This window comes from Prionailurus bengalensis, chromosome E1 (genome assembly GCF_016509475.1).
Source record: "Prionailurus bengalensis isolate Pbe53 chromosome E1, Fcat_Pben_1.1_paternal_pri, whole genome shotgun sequence".
NCBI lineage: Eukaryota > Metazoa > Chordata > Mammalia > Carnivora > Felidae > Prionailurus > Prionailurus bengalensis.
Genome location: NC_057347.1, coordinates 47,798,516 through 47,813,048, shown reverse-complemented (window position 1 = coordinate 47,813,048; position 14,533 = coordinate 47,798,516). Strand labels below are relative to the sequence as shown.

Sequence of the window (14,533 nt, the reverse complement as noted above, 5' to 3'; positions counted from 1 at the left end):
GCTCCAGGCTCCGAGCCATCAGCCCAGAGCCCGACGCGGGGCTCGAACTCACGGACCGCGAGATCGTGACCTGGCTGAAGTCGGACGCTTAACCGACTGCGCCACCCAGGCGCCCCACTGTTGGCTTTTTAAACAGAAGCCATGAGCAAGAATGCTCGCAGAGAGAGGGAAAAAGACACTAAAAATAGAGAATTATTTTCTAAAGCAAAACATACCATTTGAAGGGCCACGTTGTCCTTGAATTTGGAGGCACTTAACTATTCTGTCCCTCGCCGAACAATGTTCCCATACAGATTTGAACTCTGTTGAGCAGGATTACTGTGGGTCAGTGAAGACAAGTCCAGTCTGTGAGCAAAGGGGTCATAGCTGTGTCCTCCATGAAGCTTTTAGCGTATGTTGTGCATGAATCCTCCAGAGCCTCTGTGGGCTCTGTGCCTAGACAGAGTGCCCTAAGGCAGCCTCAGAGTGAGGTTGAAAAGCCACAGGGAGTCAGGGTGGAGGTGGGGAGAAAACAGCAGATAGCTTCCATGGTGTTGGCCCTCTAGCTTTATGTTAGGTAGTGAGCTCCGGGTGTTGTTATTAGTCTCGATAATTTATGCTACATACATTCCCCGGATCAAGAGACCATCTGGACCATTCTTTGAATGGATCAAAGATTGCACTGATTTTTTTTTTTTTTTAATCCCAAGCTATTTTAGAACAAGTAGGAGCTGACTGTTGAACCCTGGCCTAACCCTGAGGTCTGGAAATTCCAGTACTGTATGAACTGCCCTTTTAACATAACCATATTTCTTTACCCTGAGAAAGCAGCCCTGCCTCCTAGACCAGACAGGAGGCCTGCATGATGATGATAAAGATAGCAAACACGTATTAATGTGATCATTAGTAATGATGGCAAATGCTTCTGTGACACTCCATTTGTTCCAGATTGCCTTCTAAATGCTTTACAAATATCAACTCCCTTAATCTTCACAACGACCCTGTGAAATAGGCACTATTGTTCCCGTCGTACAGATGAACAAACTGATGAGTGGGGTAAGTTGCCTGAAGTCATACAGCTAAAAAGAGGTAGAGCAAGGATTCGAACCCAGCTGCCCACGCTGGTAGATGCCGTGTTATAGTGGCCCCTCGAGAAGAAGTCAGCTGCTGTCTGCAGCCTCTTTCCACGTGAAGTGAGCCTGACTGTCATTATATATCCTCAGATGCACATTAGACACTCACCTGATTCCATTGTTTGTGGGGATGGCTTGCCTCTCCCTGAGAAAGCATGGCGGCCACCTCTACATCCCCTGCGTCAGGCAGGCCTTTGGCAAACCCCTGGCTTCATTCCCAAGTGTTAGCTGTTCCATCTACCAGAATGTGCCTTTGATGTAGATTCCCAGTCTGGGTAAGGCCGCCTCTGAGCTCTTGACGAGCCAGCTCATATGCCCGAACACTTAACTCAAAACTCACATGTCCTGGACTTGCCCAGCCATCTAGATCACCTATCTCTGAGGCACCGTGGAGGTGCTTTTCAGTCTTCATAATCTTATTTGAATGGATTTTGTCCAGAAATGATACCTTACATAATCAGGAAATTATATAACCTCTTAACCCAGGCTGGTTTTTCTCTCTTTCTTAAGTTTATTTATTTTGAGAGAGAGAGACAGGAAGAGGGGCAGAGAGAGAGAGGGAGAGAGAATCCCAAGCAGGCTCTGCATTGCCAGTGTGGAGCCCAGTGCAGGGCTCGAACTCACGAACCATGAGATCTTGACCGGAGCCAAAATCAAGAGGTGGACACTTAGCCAACTGGGAGCTACCCAGGCACCTCCCCCCCCCCCCCCCCCCGCCCCGCCACCACGGCTGGTTTTTCTTAATGCTGGGCTTGACAGCAGATTCTTTAGTAAAAATGAAAACCAGCATCTCAAGCCGAAAGATGGTAATAGAACTCATACTCTGTATTTCTATTCAAGTTCTGGAATTAGAGAACAAATAATGGTTCTGAAATGGCCAGTACCATGGTGCAGACATATTTCTTGAGCGGACGTGTCCTTCTCACAGAAGCTGCAGAACAACCACAGACACTGGGGGCGGGGAGGGGGGCGCTCCTACCGCGTGCCGTCCACGGGGCTCTGGGCCCAGTTGGGTTAGTGCTGCAGCCATGAGTGGGTAAAGGATGTGTTGCTTCTGTGTCACTCTGTCTAGAGACCAGTGACCTCTCAGAACTTGCATTGACGTGATAGCACTTGACCCCCAAAGAGCCTCATTCTCAGTAGTTTACACAGTAGCAGGTGTTTCTTTTTTTTTTTTTTTTTTCCTGCGGTCAAAACAGTGTGGATGTTGTGCAAGATGAGAGGCAAGAAATGAGCCACGGGACCTGAGCTGGGTCTGTTCTTGGACCTGCTGTGAAATGCTGCCCTTCCTTTGTGCCTCAGACGGCACGCTTCCCACGCGTGGGGCAGAGCCCCTGGCGGGCTAGGACTTTGGCTCGTACTTGAGATGATTTCTGAAGGTGCTGAGCTGATAGAAGAAAGATTTCAGTTACCATGGTGAGAAAGTTATTCCTCTTCTGGTTTCCCTTCCTTCTTGGTTGTAAGGTGTGGGGCTTCATCCAGGGCTGGAATATCCCTAACGCTCAACCCTCGTTAATTTCCCCTTTGGCACCAACATCAGGCCTCAGGGGCACCTGTGTCCGCTGGAAGTAAGGAACTCTGTTCGATGTTCATTGTTATTTATTTTTATGGTTCCTTTCTCCCGATAGCAGACAATCTTGGTTTTCCATTTACCATCGTGATACGTTTCATTTTTAAATGCTGAGTGTTAAAAAGTGAGTGTATTGGTTTTTGTTCATTTTTATTCTGTTATATTTTTTTAATGTTTATTTATTTTTGCGAGAGAGAGGGAGACACCGGATCTGAAGCAGGCTCCAGGCTCTGAGCTGTCAGCACAGAGCCTGACGCGGGGCTCAAACTCACAGACCGTGAGCTCAGGACGTGAGCTGAAGTCAGACACTTAACCGACTGAGCCACCCGGGCGCCCCTATGATTTCTTTTTAATGTGAATAATGTACTGAGTTCTCAAGAGATGCCAGTGACATGGGTCAAGGGACCAGGCTCTGAGAACCACTGCCAGGTGCATTGAATGGCTTCCTGAGAAGCCTCTAAGATGCTAATGCCTGGCCTCAGTCTGGACCGGTTAAATGGGACTCCGGGGGGTATGGGCATCAAGCATATGCCAGAAACATCACAGCTGGGGTGTTGAACCACCACCCTGGTGTACCTAGCCACCGTCCGCACCTGCGCAGAGGGCAGCGTCCCCACCACCCTCTGACCCTGCACCTTGATTGCGTCTTCTTCCTTCTCCTGCCTCTCACCCCTCACATCCACTGCCTCCCTCATTTGGCTCTTCTTTTCTCCTCCCTAACTTGCCCACACCTACTCCTGTTGGTGACCCCCCTCCAGCGCTGCTTCTCAGGCTAAGACCTCACTGGCACCACACGCTCGCAGGTGCACCAGAAAATTTCCACATCGTACTGTCCTTCACAGCATCTGCTTTGCCAGCTCTTAAGTTGTCAGTCCAGTTTCTGGACATCTAAGGCTTTAGGGTTGTGTTCTCTGCCAGCAACGTGTATTAACAATGATGATAATAATCATTATTGGGCTGTTACTGTGCACCTATCACTGTTCTGAGCACTTTGCGTGTATGAACTTCTATAATCTTTCCCAGGGCTGGGGCCGGGGGGTGGAGAGCGGTTTGCCATGCTCCAGATGAAGAAACTGAGGCACTGAAACCTTAAACATCTTGCCCAGGGTTATACAACCACCAAGCGGCAGAGCCAGAATTCAAAGGCAGGCAGGCAGCCTGTCCCCAGAGCCCACATTCTGAGCTGATGGGGACCCCAAGCCATCTACTCCCAGTCCTGACTCGGATGCCCTGGTGTGTGGTGAGTCAGCCGCACATCAGGCAGGCTACTCTCCACTGCAATGGGAAATTGAAATTTGGACCCAGTGTCTACTTCGATGACATTTGGAATTGATAACTCGCTTTATTTTCCACTTCAATCATAGGATCTCAGTGGGAAGCCCACAGCTTTAAATCCCATTAAGACTGTAACTCATCACCATTCAGAAGAGATCCACCTTAAATGATGTTGTGTGGGCTGGCTGTCAGGACTAGAAATTGAGGATGAAAAAAGCAGCGCCCGTAATCATTCTGTAACTGGCAACACTCTTAGCAGCCTCTGTGGTTCCTCATTAGTTGCGCTGAGATGTAGCCCCAGTGTTAGACGTTCTGGGGCTTTAGCTGCCTTTTAAAAAGTATCTGATTCTCATCCCAGTGCTTAATTGGAGAGAGACCTTTGGCCCCTTCCCATTCCTTATGGGAGAGCCCTATGTTTATGCTCATACTTTTCACCTTTTGTGATCCTTGGGTTGCTGTTTTAGGAGACTGGGTCTTCTGCCATGCACTGAAAGACCTTCTGCATGAGCTTGAGGGAAATCAAGGCAGCCAGATCCCCTGGAGACCTGCCCCACTGAAGATTTTGAAACTGTGGGCACTGGGGACTAGGCATGGTAAACACTCCCATCCTAGTGCCTCCCCCCCCCCCCCCGCTCCATTTTCTAAGCCACTAGCTGTATAAAGCACTTTACATACGTCATTGCATTTACTTCCCCCACCAATCCCGTACCACAGAGAGTGAGCCCCTCTTCATTTTTCTAGGTGAAGCAGCAGAGACTCAGGAACTTCTGTTTTCCGGTGCTTGGGAGTCCATGAGGGAGGCAGGATTTGAAAGCAGATCTGATGAGCCTGCTTGCTTATATGTTCTATCCACCCCCAGGTGGATAAAGTTAGATATCATCTTATGAGGGGGAAATGCTTGGAAAGCATAAGTGAATATAGGAATAGAGGAACATAGGCCTGGCTTCTCTGTGGCTAGTTGATCTGAGCCAGTCCACTCCCCCCACTCAGACCATTTGAATAATGGTCCTATTTGTCACCTGCCCGTGCTAAGGCTTCCAGACAAGGAGGATGTAAGGCTATTGGCCAGCAGGCGTGGGCACTCAGTGTGTCCCCAGGCTGGTAATGGGCAATGCTAGTCTGTGACTTCTCTTGGGGCAATGTCCAGGGACCCAGCATCTTTAGCATCCCCTATGCCCTGCTCTATATCTGCCCACTGTTAACTCTAGCACCTTCTTCTAAAATTCTTCTAAGGACTTGCTTTTAATAGCCAAGCTAAACTGATAATCAGTACTAGACAAGAACAGTGTTTCCCCAATACTCCCATGCATCAGAATCAGGAAGCTTGGTGAACACAGATCACTGCACCTGCCCCTAGAGTCCTGACTCAGTCAGTGATGCTGATGCTGACGGTCTAGGGGCCACACTGGGAGAGCCACTGGGCTTCAGAGCCCAGTCCCAGTTTACATGTGTCCTCAAGGTGTCTGGCTAATTAGGGACCCTGATGATGGGAAGTTTCAGCCATGCTGGGGAAGATGCCTTTGGAAGATGGTGAGGAAGACATTTGGGATAGGCAGGCTCAGGCTTTTGTCCCTTCTTATCATAGCAATAGATAATGACCTGTCTCATTTACATGCAGTGGCTTCACCCGTTCCCAGAGGTAATAAACCCCTGCTAGCTGCATCTCTGAGCATGCCTCCCTCTGTGGATGAAATGGCCTTTGCTCCTCATTATTTTGGATTCCCATACGGGTGCTTCTTGGTCTAGGATGCGCATTGGAATCATCTGGGGGTCTTGTTAAAATGAGAATTCTGAATTGGAAATTTGGGGGTGGGGCCCAAATGACAGATTCCACACATCTGATGGGCACACAGCTGATGTCCCAGGTGCCGCTGGTCTGTGGACACGCTGTGCACGTCACATAACAAGGCAGAGCACACGTGTGGGGCGTGTTCTGTATCACAGCTGTATGTGCCCCTAGCTCTTTCTGCTGCTGCACAATAGTATCACCTGGGGAGCTTTTCAAAACGTGGGCCACACCCCTCGGAGCTTCTGGCTTAGTTGTGAGCACTGGAATTTTTGAACCCCTTCCCAAGAGATTCCAACGTGTAGCCAGGTTGGAAATCGCTGGCCCTTTACAAAGCAAAGAGGTGAACCCTTTTAGAAGCTCAAGTGTGAGGCAGTGCCATGCACTGGGTCGGCTGGTTGTGCGGGGGCAGGGCACGCACCGGTTCTGGAGAAGAGCTGCAAATAGCACCTGGGGGTCTTATTTAAACACAGATTCTGTTTCAGCAGCTTTGGGGAGGGGCCCAGACTGCTGCGTCTCTAATAGGAGGTGCGCAAGGGTCACGAGTGCTGTTGGTCCAGGCTGATAACGGAGTCTGAGGGCAGGACCGTGGGGCCTGCGTGATGCCCATTATCTCTGGCAGCAATGACAGCGGGAAGCTTTTCTCATATTGAGGATCAGAGGCTTTTGGTCCTCCCCTCCTCTCCCTTTAAACACCATCTTGAGGTCTCTGTCACTCAGCTTGGTCCAGACACGGGACACTGGGCAATACAGGTCAGTTCTCTTTTTATAACATTTGATGTTTTTTTTTTTTTTCCTTTTCTCTCCACAGTACGAGATGCAAAAAATCTAATTCCTATGGATCCAAATGGGCTTTCAGATCCTTACGTGAAGCTGAAACTCATTCCTGATCCCAAGAACGAGAGCAAGCAGAAGACCAAAACCATCCGCTCCACACTGAACCCCCAGTGGAATGAGTCCTTCACGTTGTAAGTTTTGTCTTTCCCTCTTGATTGAATTCCCTCCCTACGCATCACAGAGCTGCCCACCTCACTGTGAGAGGTAACGAGGCGGGCCTGTTGTAAATGCCTTTAAACATGGCTCCATTACTGAGACTACCTCAGACCACTGCTAAGAGGTCGCTGCTGTCACCGCTGTTTGGTGGATGGTAATTTGGTTTACCGGGGGTTACGTAATGCAGGCCCCAAATAGCATCAGAACCTACCCTGTACAAAAAATACTTTCGTGTTAAACACACAGTGTATAAAAGTATAAAGTGTGTCCGCCTCTTGATGGACTTAAGTTCTTTGGAGGTTTAGGGGAAGGTAAGAATTTAAATAATAATTGTTAAAACCTGGAATATAGGAGTCAAATGCTGTCACCACTGAAATGGAAAAATCATCCTCACCTTTCAACAGGGAAGACTTCTTGGAGGAGGTGACGTTTAAAATGGGGTTTAAAGGAGTGCCAGGATTTCAGAGGCAGAGAGGGTAGAAGGAGAAAGAAGGAAGGAGGCAGCGGGAGGAGGCATAAAACCGTCAGGGTTGAGAGAAAGCACTGCCTGCAGCCGAGCACAAGCAAGTGACAGACCTTGTAGACTAGGACACGCGGGAAGAGGTTTATGTGTGGACAACCCCAAAGGGAGCTCTTTTCTGTAGAACAGAAGTTGACAAGCTTTGCTCTACAAAGGGCCGGATAGTGAATATCTTAGGCTTCATGGGTCATACAGTCTCTGTTGCAACCACACAACTCTGCTGTTCTCAAGTCAAAAGCATTCATAGACGATATATACACAAATTGTCATGGCTGTTTTCCAATAAAACTTTATTTACAAAAACAAGCTGTGGGCCAGATTTGGCCTGTGGGTCCTAGTTTGCTAACTGCTAGTCTGGAGCTTTGACTGCCATGGCCTGGTACTCTGTTGGCAGTGGGGAGCCACAGGAAGAGAACTGAATACACTATTGTTGTTTGAATGTCAGACTCCTATCATGAGCACGTGGCATCTCCCAGGAAGCGACGGTCTAGATAACCTTGTGCGTGTGCACGTGTGCTCTCTTGTAGCAAATTGAAACCTTCTGACAAAGACCGACGGCTGTCCGTAGAAATCTGGGACTGGGATCGAACCACAAGGAACGATTTCATGGGATCCCTTTCCTTTGGAGTCTCGGAGCTGATGAAGATACCGGCCAGTGGATGGTAAGGATGCCCAAGGTTGTATATGTCCGTGTCATCCAAAGGTTAATAGTCTCTAAACGCGAGAGCCCTTAGAGATTCAGCAAACTGGCTTTGGCCTGAAATGACCATTGACTGTGAGGTTATCTGGCTGTGGTCTCCCCACAGGATGCATTTCAGAAACAGCCGGTCTAGAGGTGGAAGGCGAGATGTTGCTGAATCCGTAGCGGCCCAAATGTGGCGTTCCTAACTCTCCTTCCCTCTGTGTCTCCCAAAGGTACAAGTTGCTTAACCAAGAAGAAGGTGAGTACTACAACGTACCCATTCCAGAAGGAGATGAAGAAGGAAACGTGGAGCTCAGGCAGAAATTCGAGGTGAGGACATCAGTGAAATGGCAGGAACGGCCTTTCCTTTGGAAAGCTTGACCTCAGGCAGGGCCGGGGTTTGTGGTCACACTGCTGGAAGACAAAAAGCAACTTAAGTGTTCATCTTTTTCCATATTTAAGAACAGAAATGCCGCCTAATCGCCTTCCTTGGCAAGCTGTGTTCACATTCTAGGCCTGATTATCATTTTAGAGAACAGAGACCAGAACTATCCCAGAAATAAGCACGGGTGATTTCTGCATAAGAAATTGGCTGGCACGTCCGTGGGGAGACAGGCAGTGTTCCAAGTGCAGTGTTCTCCTGGAAAGAAGGACTGTGCTTCTCCAAATGGCAGGGGGACACTCTGGCATTAGCTCGGGCGGTGGTTTGGGTGTGATTAAGCTATGAAGCCAGCACCTTCATTTTTGCTCCAGACCTTTAGAAAAGGCCAGCTCGTTGTCTCCTTCCCAGTGAGGGTCTGTGTTTGCCTTCCGTCTCAGATTCATCTGTCTCGCCTCCCTGTCCTGCTGTGCTCTCCCTCTCCTCCTCACTTCCCTCTTTCTCTTCTCCTCTCTGTCTGTACTTCTCTTCACTTTCCAGACACCTCCGCTCTTAACGAATGTTCTTTAAGCACCTGCCTTACTTTCCAGGTCACAGCTTTTAATCTTTTCTGTTTCCTCTAATCACCTGCACTTTGGCTGTTTGAGGCATTCGTACAGTAACCATACCAGTGTGTGTCACTGGTTCATTTCTTTTTGAATCTTTCTCTTCTTCAGGCTAATTAGGATTCCCGGAAATTCCCGTACCCTGAAGAAACACACACACACACACACACACACACACACAGAGGTGTACAGATACTTGAACTGTTACTGAAAATACTGACACTAATGAGGTGCAGATGGTTTTCTTTTCCTCCCTCCGTCGTTCCCTTCTCTCAAGTAAAAGTTTGCGCTAAAGAAACACGTAGGTCATATGGAGGTAGAATGAATTCCTAGGGACATAAAAATGTTCAGAGTGCTTCTGTTACGCTGGTACTTGGTTGAAGTGGATGTTGATGGCAAATGCTTAAGGTCAGGGCTGAGCCCGGATGCCTTCAGAAGGCTGAAGGAGTCATACATGGTATAAGTCAATGGCAAGAAACAGCAGTCCGTGGCAAGGGACAGCAGGCCTCAGGACTGGTGACAGACAGTAGGGTGTGGACTGGGTCTAAAGGTGGCCGCTGTTACTCAGCACCCGTTGACTGCTGCCACACACAAATGAGGGACCTTCTGGCCACCAGACCTTCTGGTTCTTCAAGAGAAGCCAAGAATCCAGATGGTTTGATACGACATCTTCTGAGTTCTTTTAATATTGGCAGCTCATTAAAACTCAGCTTGGTGTAGGTCAAACACACATCTATTGGTATAAACACAGGTAAAATTCAGCCAGTGGAAATCAGCTTGTAATCCTGCTCCTAAAAAATATAGGGGGACATATATATATACACACACATGTATATATTTATTTTTATTTATAAATATAATTAATTTATAACATATGTTTATGTTTATTTATAATGAAGTTTTTTGCGAAGGGGCCTTGTAATACTTAGAGGCATTCAAGTGCAGAGATGGGTGAGGCTTGGGGTAGCTTCAAGCATCTATGCCAGGCATAGCTGCTTTTCTATTTATTTTTTCCTTCACTTGCTGCATCGACTACTCCCACCTTCACTCCGCCCCTCCCCTCCCCCGAGCTGAGGACAGGAGCCCCATCCCCAGCATCACACCGCCTCTGTGAGGGCTGAATCCTTCCAGAGACTTCTGGGCTGCCGAGTGCGGGCGCTACTCCTACGTCTCAGGCAGGGAAAGAGCCGAAAAGCTGAACGGAGCCTTGCTGACGTTCAAGCTATAGGTGTAGATCATCAGCAATCAACGGGTCAGGATCTGCTGGTATAGGATGCGGTTGAGGGCAGAACAGTACTGAGGCATCATGATGGCGTCTCTCTTGGAAATACCCAAGACTTGGCTTTACTGACAGAAATATTGACCCACTTTTTATGCTTCATTTCCTTGGCTTCCTGGCGAGTAACCTTCCTGTTTTTCTGGGCAGTGAGTGTAGCTTTTTATAAAGGTCAGAGTTCCAAACTCAAAAATCACAAGGGGCCGGGTGTGAGGGCTCGAGGCCAGAATTGCGTTTCTCTAGAAGCCAGTTGGAGGCCACATGTGTCATGCCGGTCGCTCTTCTCCCTCCCGGCAGTGCACTTTGCACCGGAGTTCTGCGAGCCCAAGGCCAAGTGCAACAGAGGGCCAGAGCCTCTGCCGTCCAGCTTACAGACTTCTGTGCCCAGAGCACCCATGTGAGCTGCGTTCTGGCTGCTTCTTGAAACATCTCTCAGCTTCCTTAGACTTCACTGGAACTGCATGAGCTCGTTTTACTGAGAGTTGCAGGCGACCAGGCAGTAAAGCCACTCAATAGCAGTGTCAAGAAGATGCTGAGAATTTTATGACCACTGTTGTGTTGTATTTTTAAGATACTTATAGTTTATAAAATTATATAGTTATAACAAAATATTATATTTATTTTTGAGAGAGAAGAGAGACAGAGCACGAGCCGGGGGGTAGGGGCAGAGAGAGAGGGAGACACAGAATCGGAAGCAGGCTCCAGGCTCCGAGCCGTCAGCGCAGAGCCCGACGCGGGGCTCGAACTCACGCACCGCGAGATCGTGACCTCAACCGAAGTCGGACCCTCAACCAACTGTTGTGTTGTATTTTAAAAACAATATCCAGATCTGATTTCAGACAGGAGTTATCGTGTAACGGTGTTCTGTTGAGGTCTGTCAGTGTGAAACTGGCATTATTTCCCCCGGATCCAGCTGTTGGGAAGCCACGTGCCAAGGCAAAAGGGCCATGTCCACATTTGAGCAGTTCTAGGTGACAGCCAGCATTCCCAAGCGGGGTGCCACCTGCACCAAGTGCAATTTGGGGAACTTCCTCTAATGCCCACCCCACTTCCTCCCTCTCCACCCCCAGCCATGGTATGACTGCTTCCTGGCGTCTGCAGACTCCCTTCTTTGTACGCGTCTCTCCACGTACTTGCCATCCTGACTGGCTTTCCAGCATCTGAATCCTTTTCTCCTCCACCCGCTCTTTCAGAGATACGAGATACTTTGCCACCCTCTGGTAACAGTATGATTCAGCTGAAATGTTTACTTTGAAGTTCAGTGGTGAATCATGACTGGGGAAAAGACAGCATGATGACTCATCCTTTCAGGAATCGGCAGGACTCGGTGGCATTGTGTACCATCTAGTCCGCGGGGTGATTCTTTCCATGACCAGCTCTGTTTTCTGGAAAGAGTTAACTACGTGTGGTTTTCAAATCCTCTTCCAAAAACCAAAAGCCATCCAATCTGATGGAGGAAAAACCCAAACAAATGAGCATTTACAGTTCTGCCACCGCATTAGTATTTATCCAATAACGTGGGGGGAAATGTTTTTAATGTATCGCTGATTCTAGAACTCTGGCAAACAGAATGATCAGTGGGGAGAGCTTGTAGGAGCCAAAGAAATCCCAAGATGGTTGGAAATGACCTGATTCTGTAACACATTGTCCCCCTCAAGCACTTTATCTGCCCGAAAGTCAAAACAAGCCAGAACCTTGGCCCCAGTGTTTATGGAAAGTATATCTGTGGGTCTTTAAGCTGATCTATGTTTGTCTTCAAATAAAGTACACATAGTTCCTGATTCACAAACACAAGTTATATATCTGTTCATTTGTTCAATAGTAAGTTTCCAGCATTGAGTAGAACAAACAGTGCCTCCTGTCTGTGGGGCTTATCTCCGTACCTTTGGGCCCTGTGTCAGGTTTTGGGAGTAAAGCAGGGAGCCTATAGAGAAATAAGCATATTAGAACCCCCTGTGCTGCTCAGGGATTCTCCAGGACCTCCTCTCACTATAGAGCGGATCCAGGATTATGGTTCCTTCCTCCCGCTTCTGGGTCCCCACTCCCTGCGATGAGGCTCAAGGCCAGCCTTGGAGAGAGGGTCTGCCTTCCCTTACAGGTGGTCCAGAGGCTGGCTTAGCCCTCGCTCAGCAGACTTCCTGCAAAGGGTCACTGTAAATATTTTAGGCTTTGCGGGCCTCAGGGTCTCTGTCTCAAGCACCGTACTCTGCCTTTGTGCCACGAAAGCAGCCACAGAAAGGATGTCACCAAAGGGCATGGTTGTGTTCTATTAAAACACTCTTTGTAAAAACAGGTGACAGACCAGATCTGGTCCATGAGCCATTTACTAACCCCTGGACTCTGTGTTAGAATCAGATCCTGGTTCTGCCAGTTATTAACCATGTGACTTCCCTGGGTGTGCCCTTCAGTGTAAATGAGAATAATAATAGTATTTTATTATACTAATTATACTAATTTTATTATACTAAGTTTATTATAAATTATACTAATTTTATTATAATAATAGTACTTGTTTTAAAGATCGAATTAGGTTGTCATTAGAAACGTCCTAAAAGCATACTTTTTATGCAAGTGTTTTATCATCATCCCTCAACATGTGTCATTGCAGAAAGTAGGTTAGGGAGGGTGCTTTTTTTTTTTTTTTTTTTTTTTAACTTCTGGAGCGTCCCTAAAAAAAAAAAAAATTAATTTTGATATTGAAATTGTGTTCTAAATGGTTGGCAAGGTCTGTGTCCTGTGCTCCAGCCATATTATGAAGTAGGGACATATTGATGAGAACTTTACCACCATTTATAACGTCAATTTTATGGGGAAAATAACGTCTTCATTTACATTTCGATGGATTTCCAGAACATGATGTGTGTGCAAATTGGGAACGTTGTGTAACTATAGGTCAGGTGATCTCTGGACGCAACGGGGTTTCAGGGGAGTTGTCGGGGGAGTAGGTGGAGTCTGACGCTGAAGGGTCTGTGTGCGCTGACATTTCTCAGTACGATAATTTGGTATCGGGCCCTGAGCCAAGACTCAAAAGGGCACATTTGAAAGATGTTTGACACGAACCACCCCTCGTCGGAACCCAAGCTTCATCCTAAGCACAGCAGCGGCTAACTGTTCATCCAGATAAAGACAGAAATGGCACAGTTGGTTTATTAGTGATTGCGTTCGCATGCCAAGTCCAGCGTTTCTGTCGCTGTCACGTTGCTGTTTTGATCTTTTACAAAATCTGGGATTTGAATCATTCTCCTCTTGAGCCATGCCTAGGGAGTTCTGCGCGGCATTCAGCTTCCCACCTGGGAGGAGAGTAACTTCTGACCACATCTTTTCATTTTAAAACCTTTCCAGGGGACTTTCTTGTCCTCGGTCCGTCTCCGTGGTCATTAGTGAGCTTGAGCATTTTTGTGCTGTGTTTATTAGACTCGTTGACTCTTCTCCTGAGCCCTTTGGGCCACATCTGCCTCCAGCGTTGGGGTTGTCCTAGAATCAAGAACCAGGGAGAACGTTTGGGAGAGGAGAAAAGGAGACGTGTGCTGGGCAACCACTCTCCGGCCCTTCCTCTGAAGCCAGCCGCCTGTGGCCTGGGTCTTATCCCCGCCCCACATCCCCATCTCTGATGCAGAGCCTTTCCGCCAAGGCTTGGCCCCTCGCCCTTGGGGCAGTTTCTTTCTAACCAAGACCTTCTTCCCTAGTCTTGGCTCCTCATAGAGAAATGAAGCAGTAAGGCTGATGGCCCGAGCCCTGGACCCGGCCCCCCCGGGCCAACAGCACCTGAGCACAGGCTCAGGAGATGGAAACCACTCCCTGCTTCTTCCCATTTCATAGTTCAGTATTTAACGAAATAAAAGCCGACTTCCATTTTGCTCCAGGACCACAGCTACTACCTCTAATTTGTATTTTGAGGACTTGCTACTACAGATGGACTTGAACTCATTTTTACCAGTGGGGTCACTTGTCTCTCCCACATCGTGTTTACAGTTATTGCAGATTTCTGCTGTAAAAAAAAAAAAGTCCAGCAGCTTTCCTTAAAGGAGACTGCACCTCCTGGCCCGATTGTCGAGGCATTTTGCCGTTCTCACCATTTTGTTCCAGATAATTAAAGTAGAACAAGATGAGAAGCTCGAAGCACCTCGTTCCGTACTTGCCATCCACTGCTGGAGTAGGAACTCCAGGGAAAGTTCAAATCTAATAGGAAAAAACGAAAGTTAAAAAGCAAAACAGACACATTCATAGCAGAATTAAGATGGTTAAGAAGCAATGCACTTTGGGCTTTGTCTGCCGTGGAGTATTTCTGTTGTCAGAAAATAATGGAAAGCAGTGTCCCATTAGAGAGCTGGCGAA

General features: G+C 47.9%; 1 protein-coding gene across 2 annotated transcripts in view; it reads left to right on the top strand.

Moving 5' to 3' along the window:
* PRKCA (protein kinase C alpha) overlaps positions 1-14,533 on the top strand; it is a 404,614-nt gene that overhangs the window by 309,069 nt on the left and 81,012 nt on the right. For both annotated transcript variants that reach the window (XM_043585073.1, XM_043585072.1), the window contains exons 6-8: positions 6,555-6,711; positions 7,784-7,918; positions 8,172-8,268. In XM_043585073.1, coding sequence (XP_043441008.1) covers positions 6,555-6,711; positions 7,784-7,918; positions 8,172-8,268 — 389 coding nt within the window. The remainder of the gene's footprint in view (positions 1-6,554; positions 6,712-7,783; positions 7,919-8,171; positions 8,269-14,533) is intronic.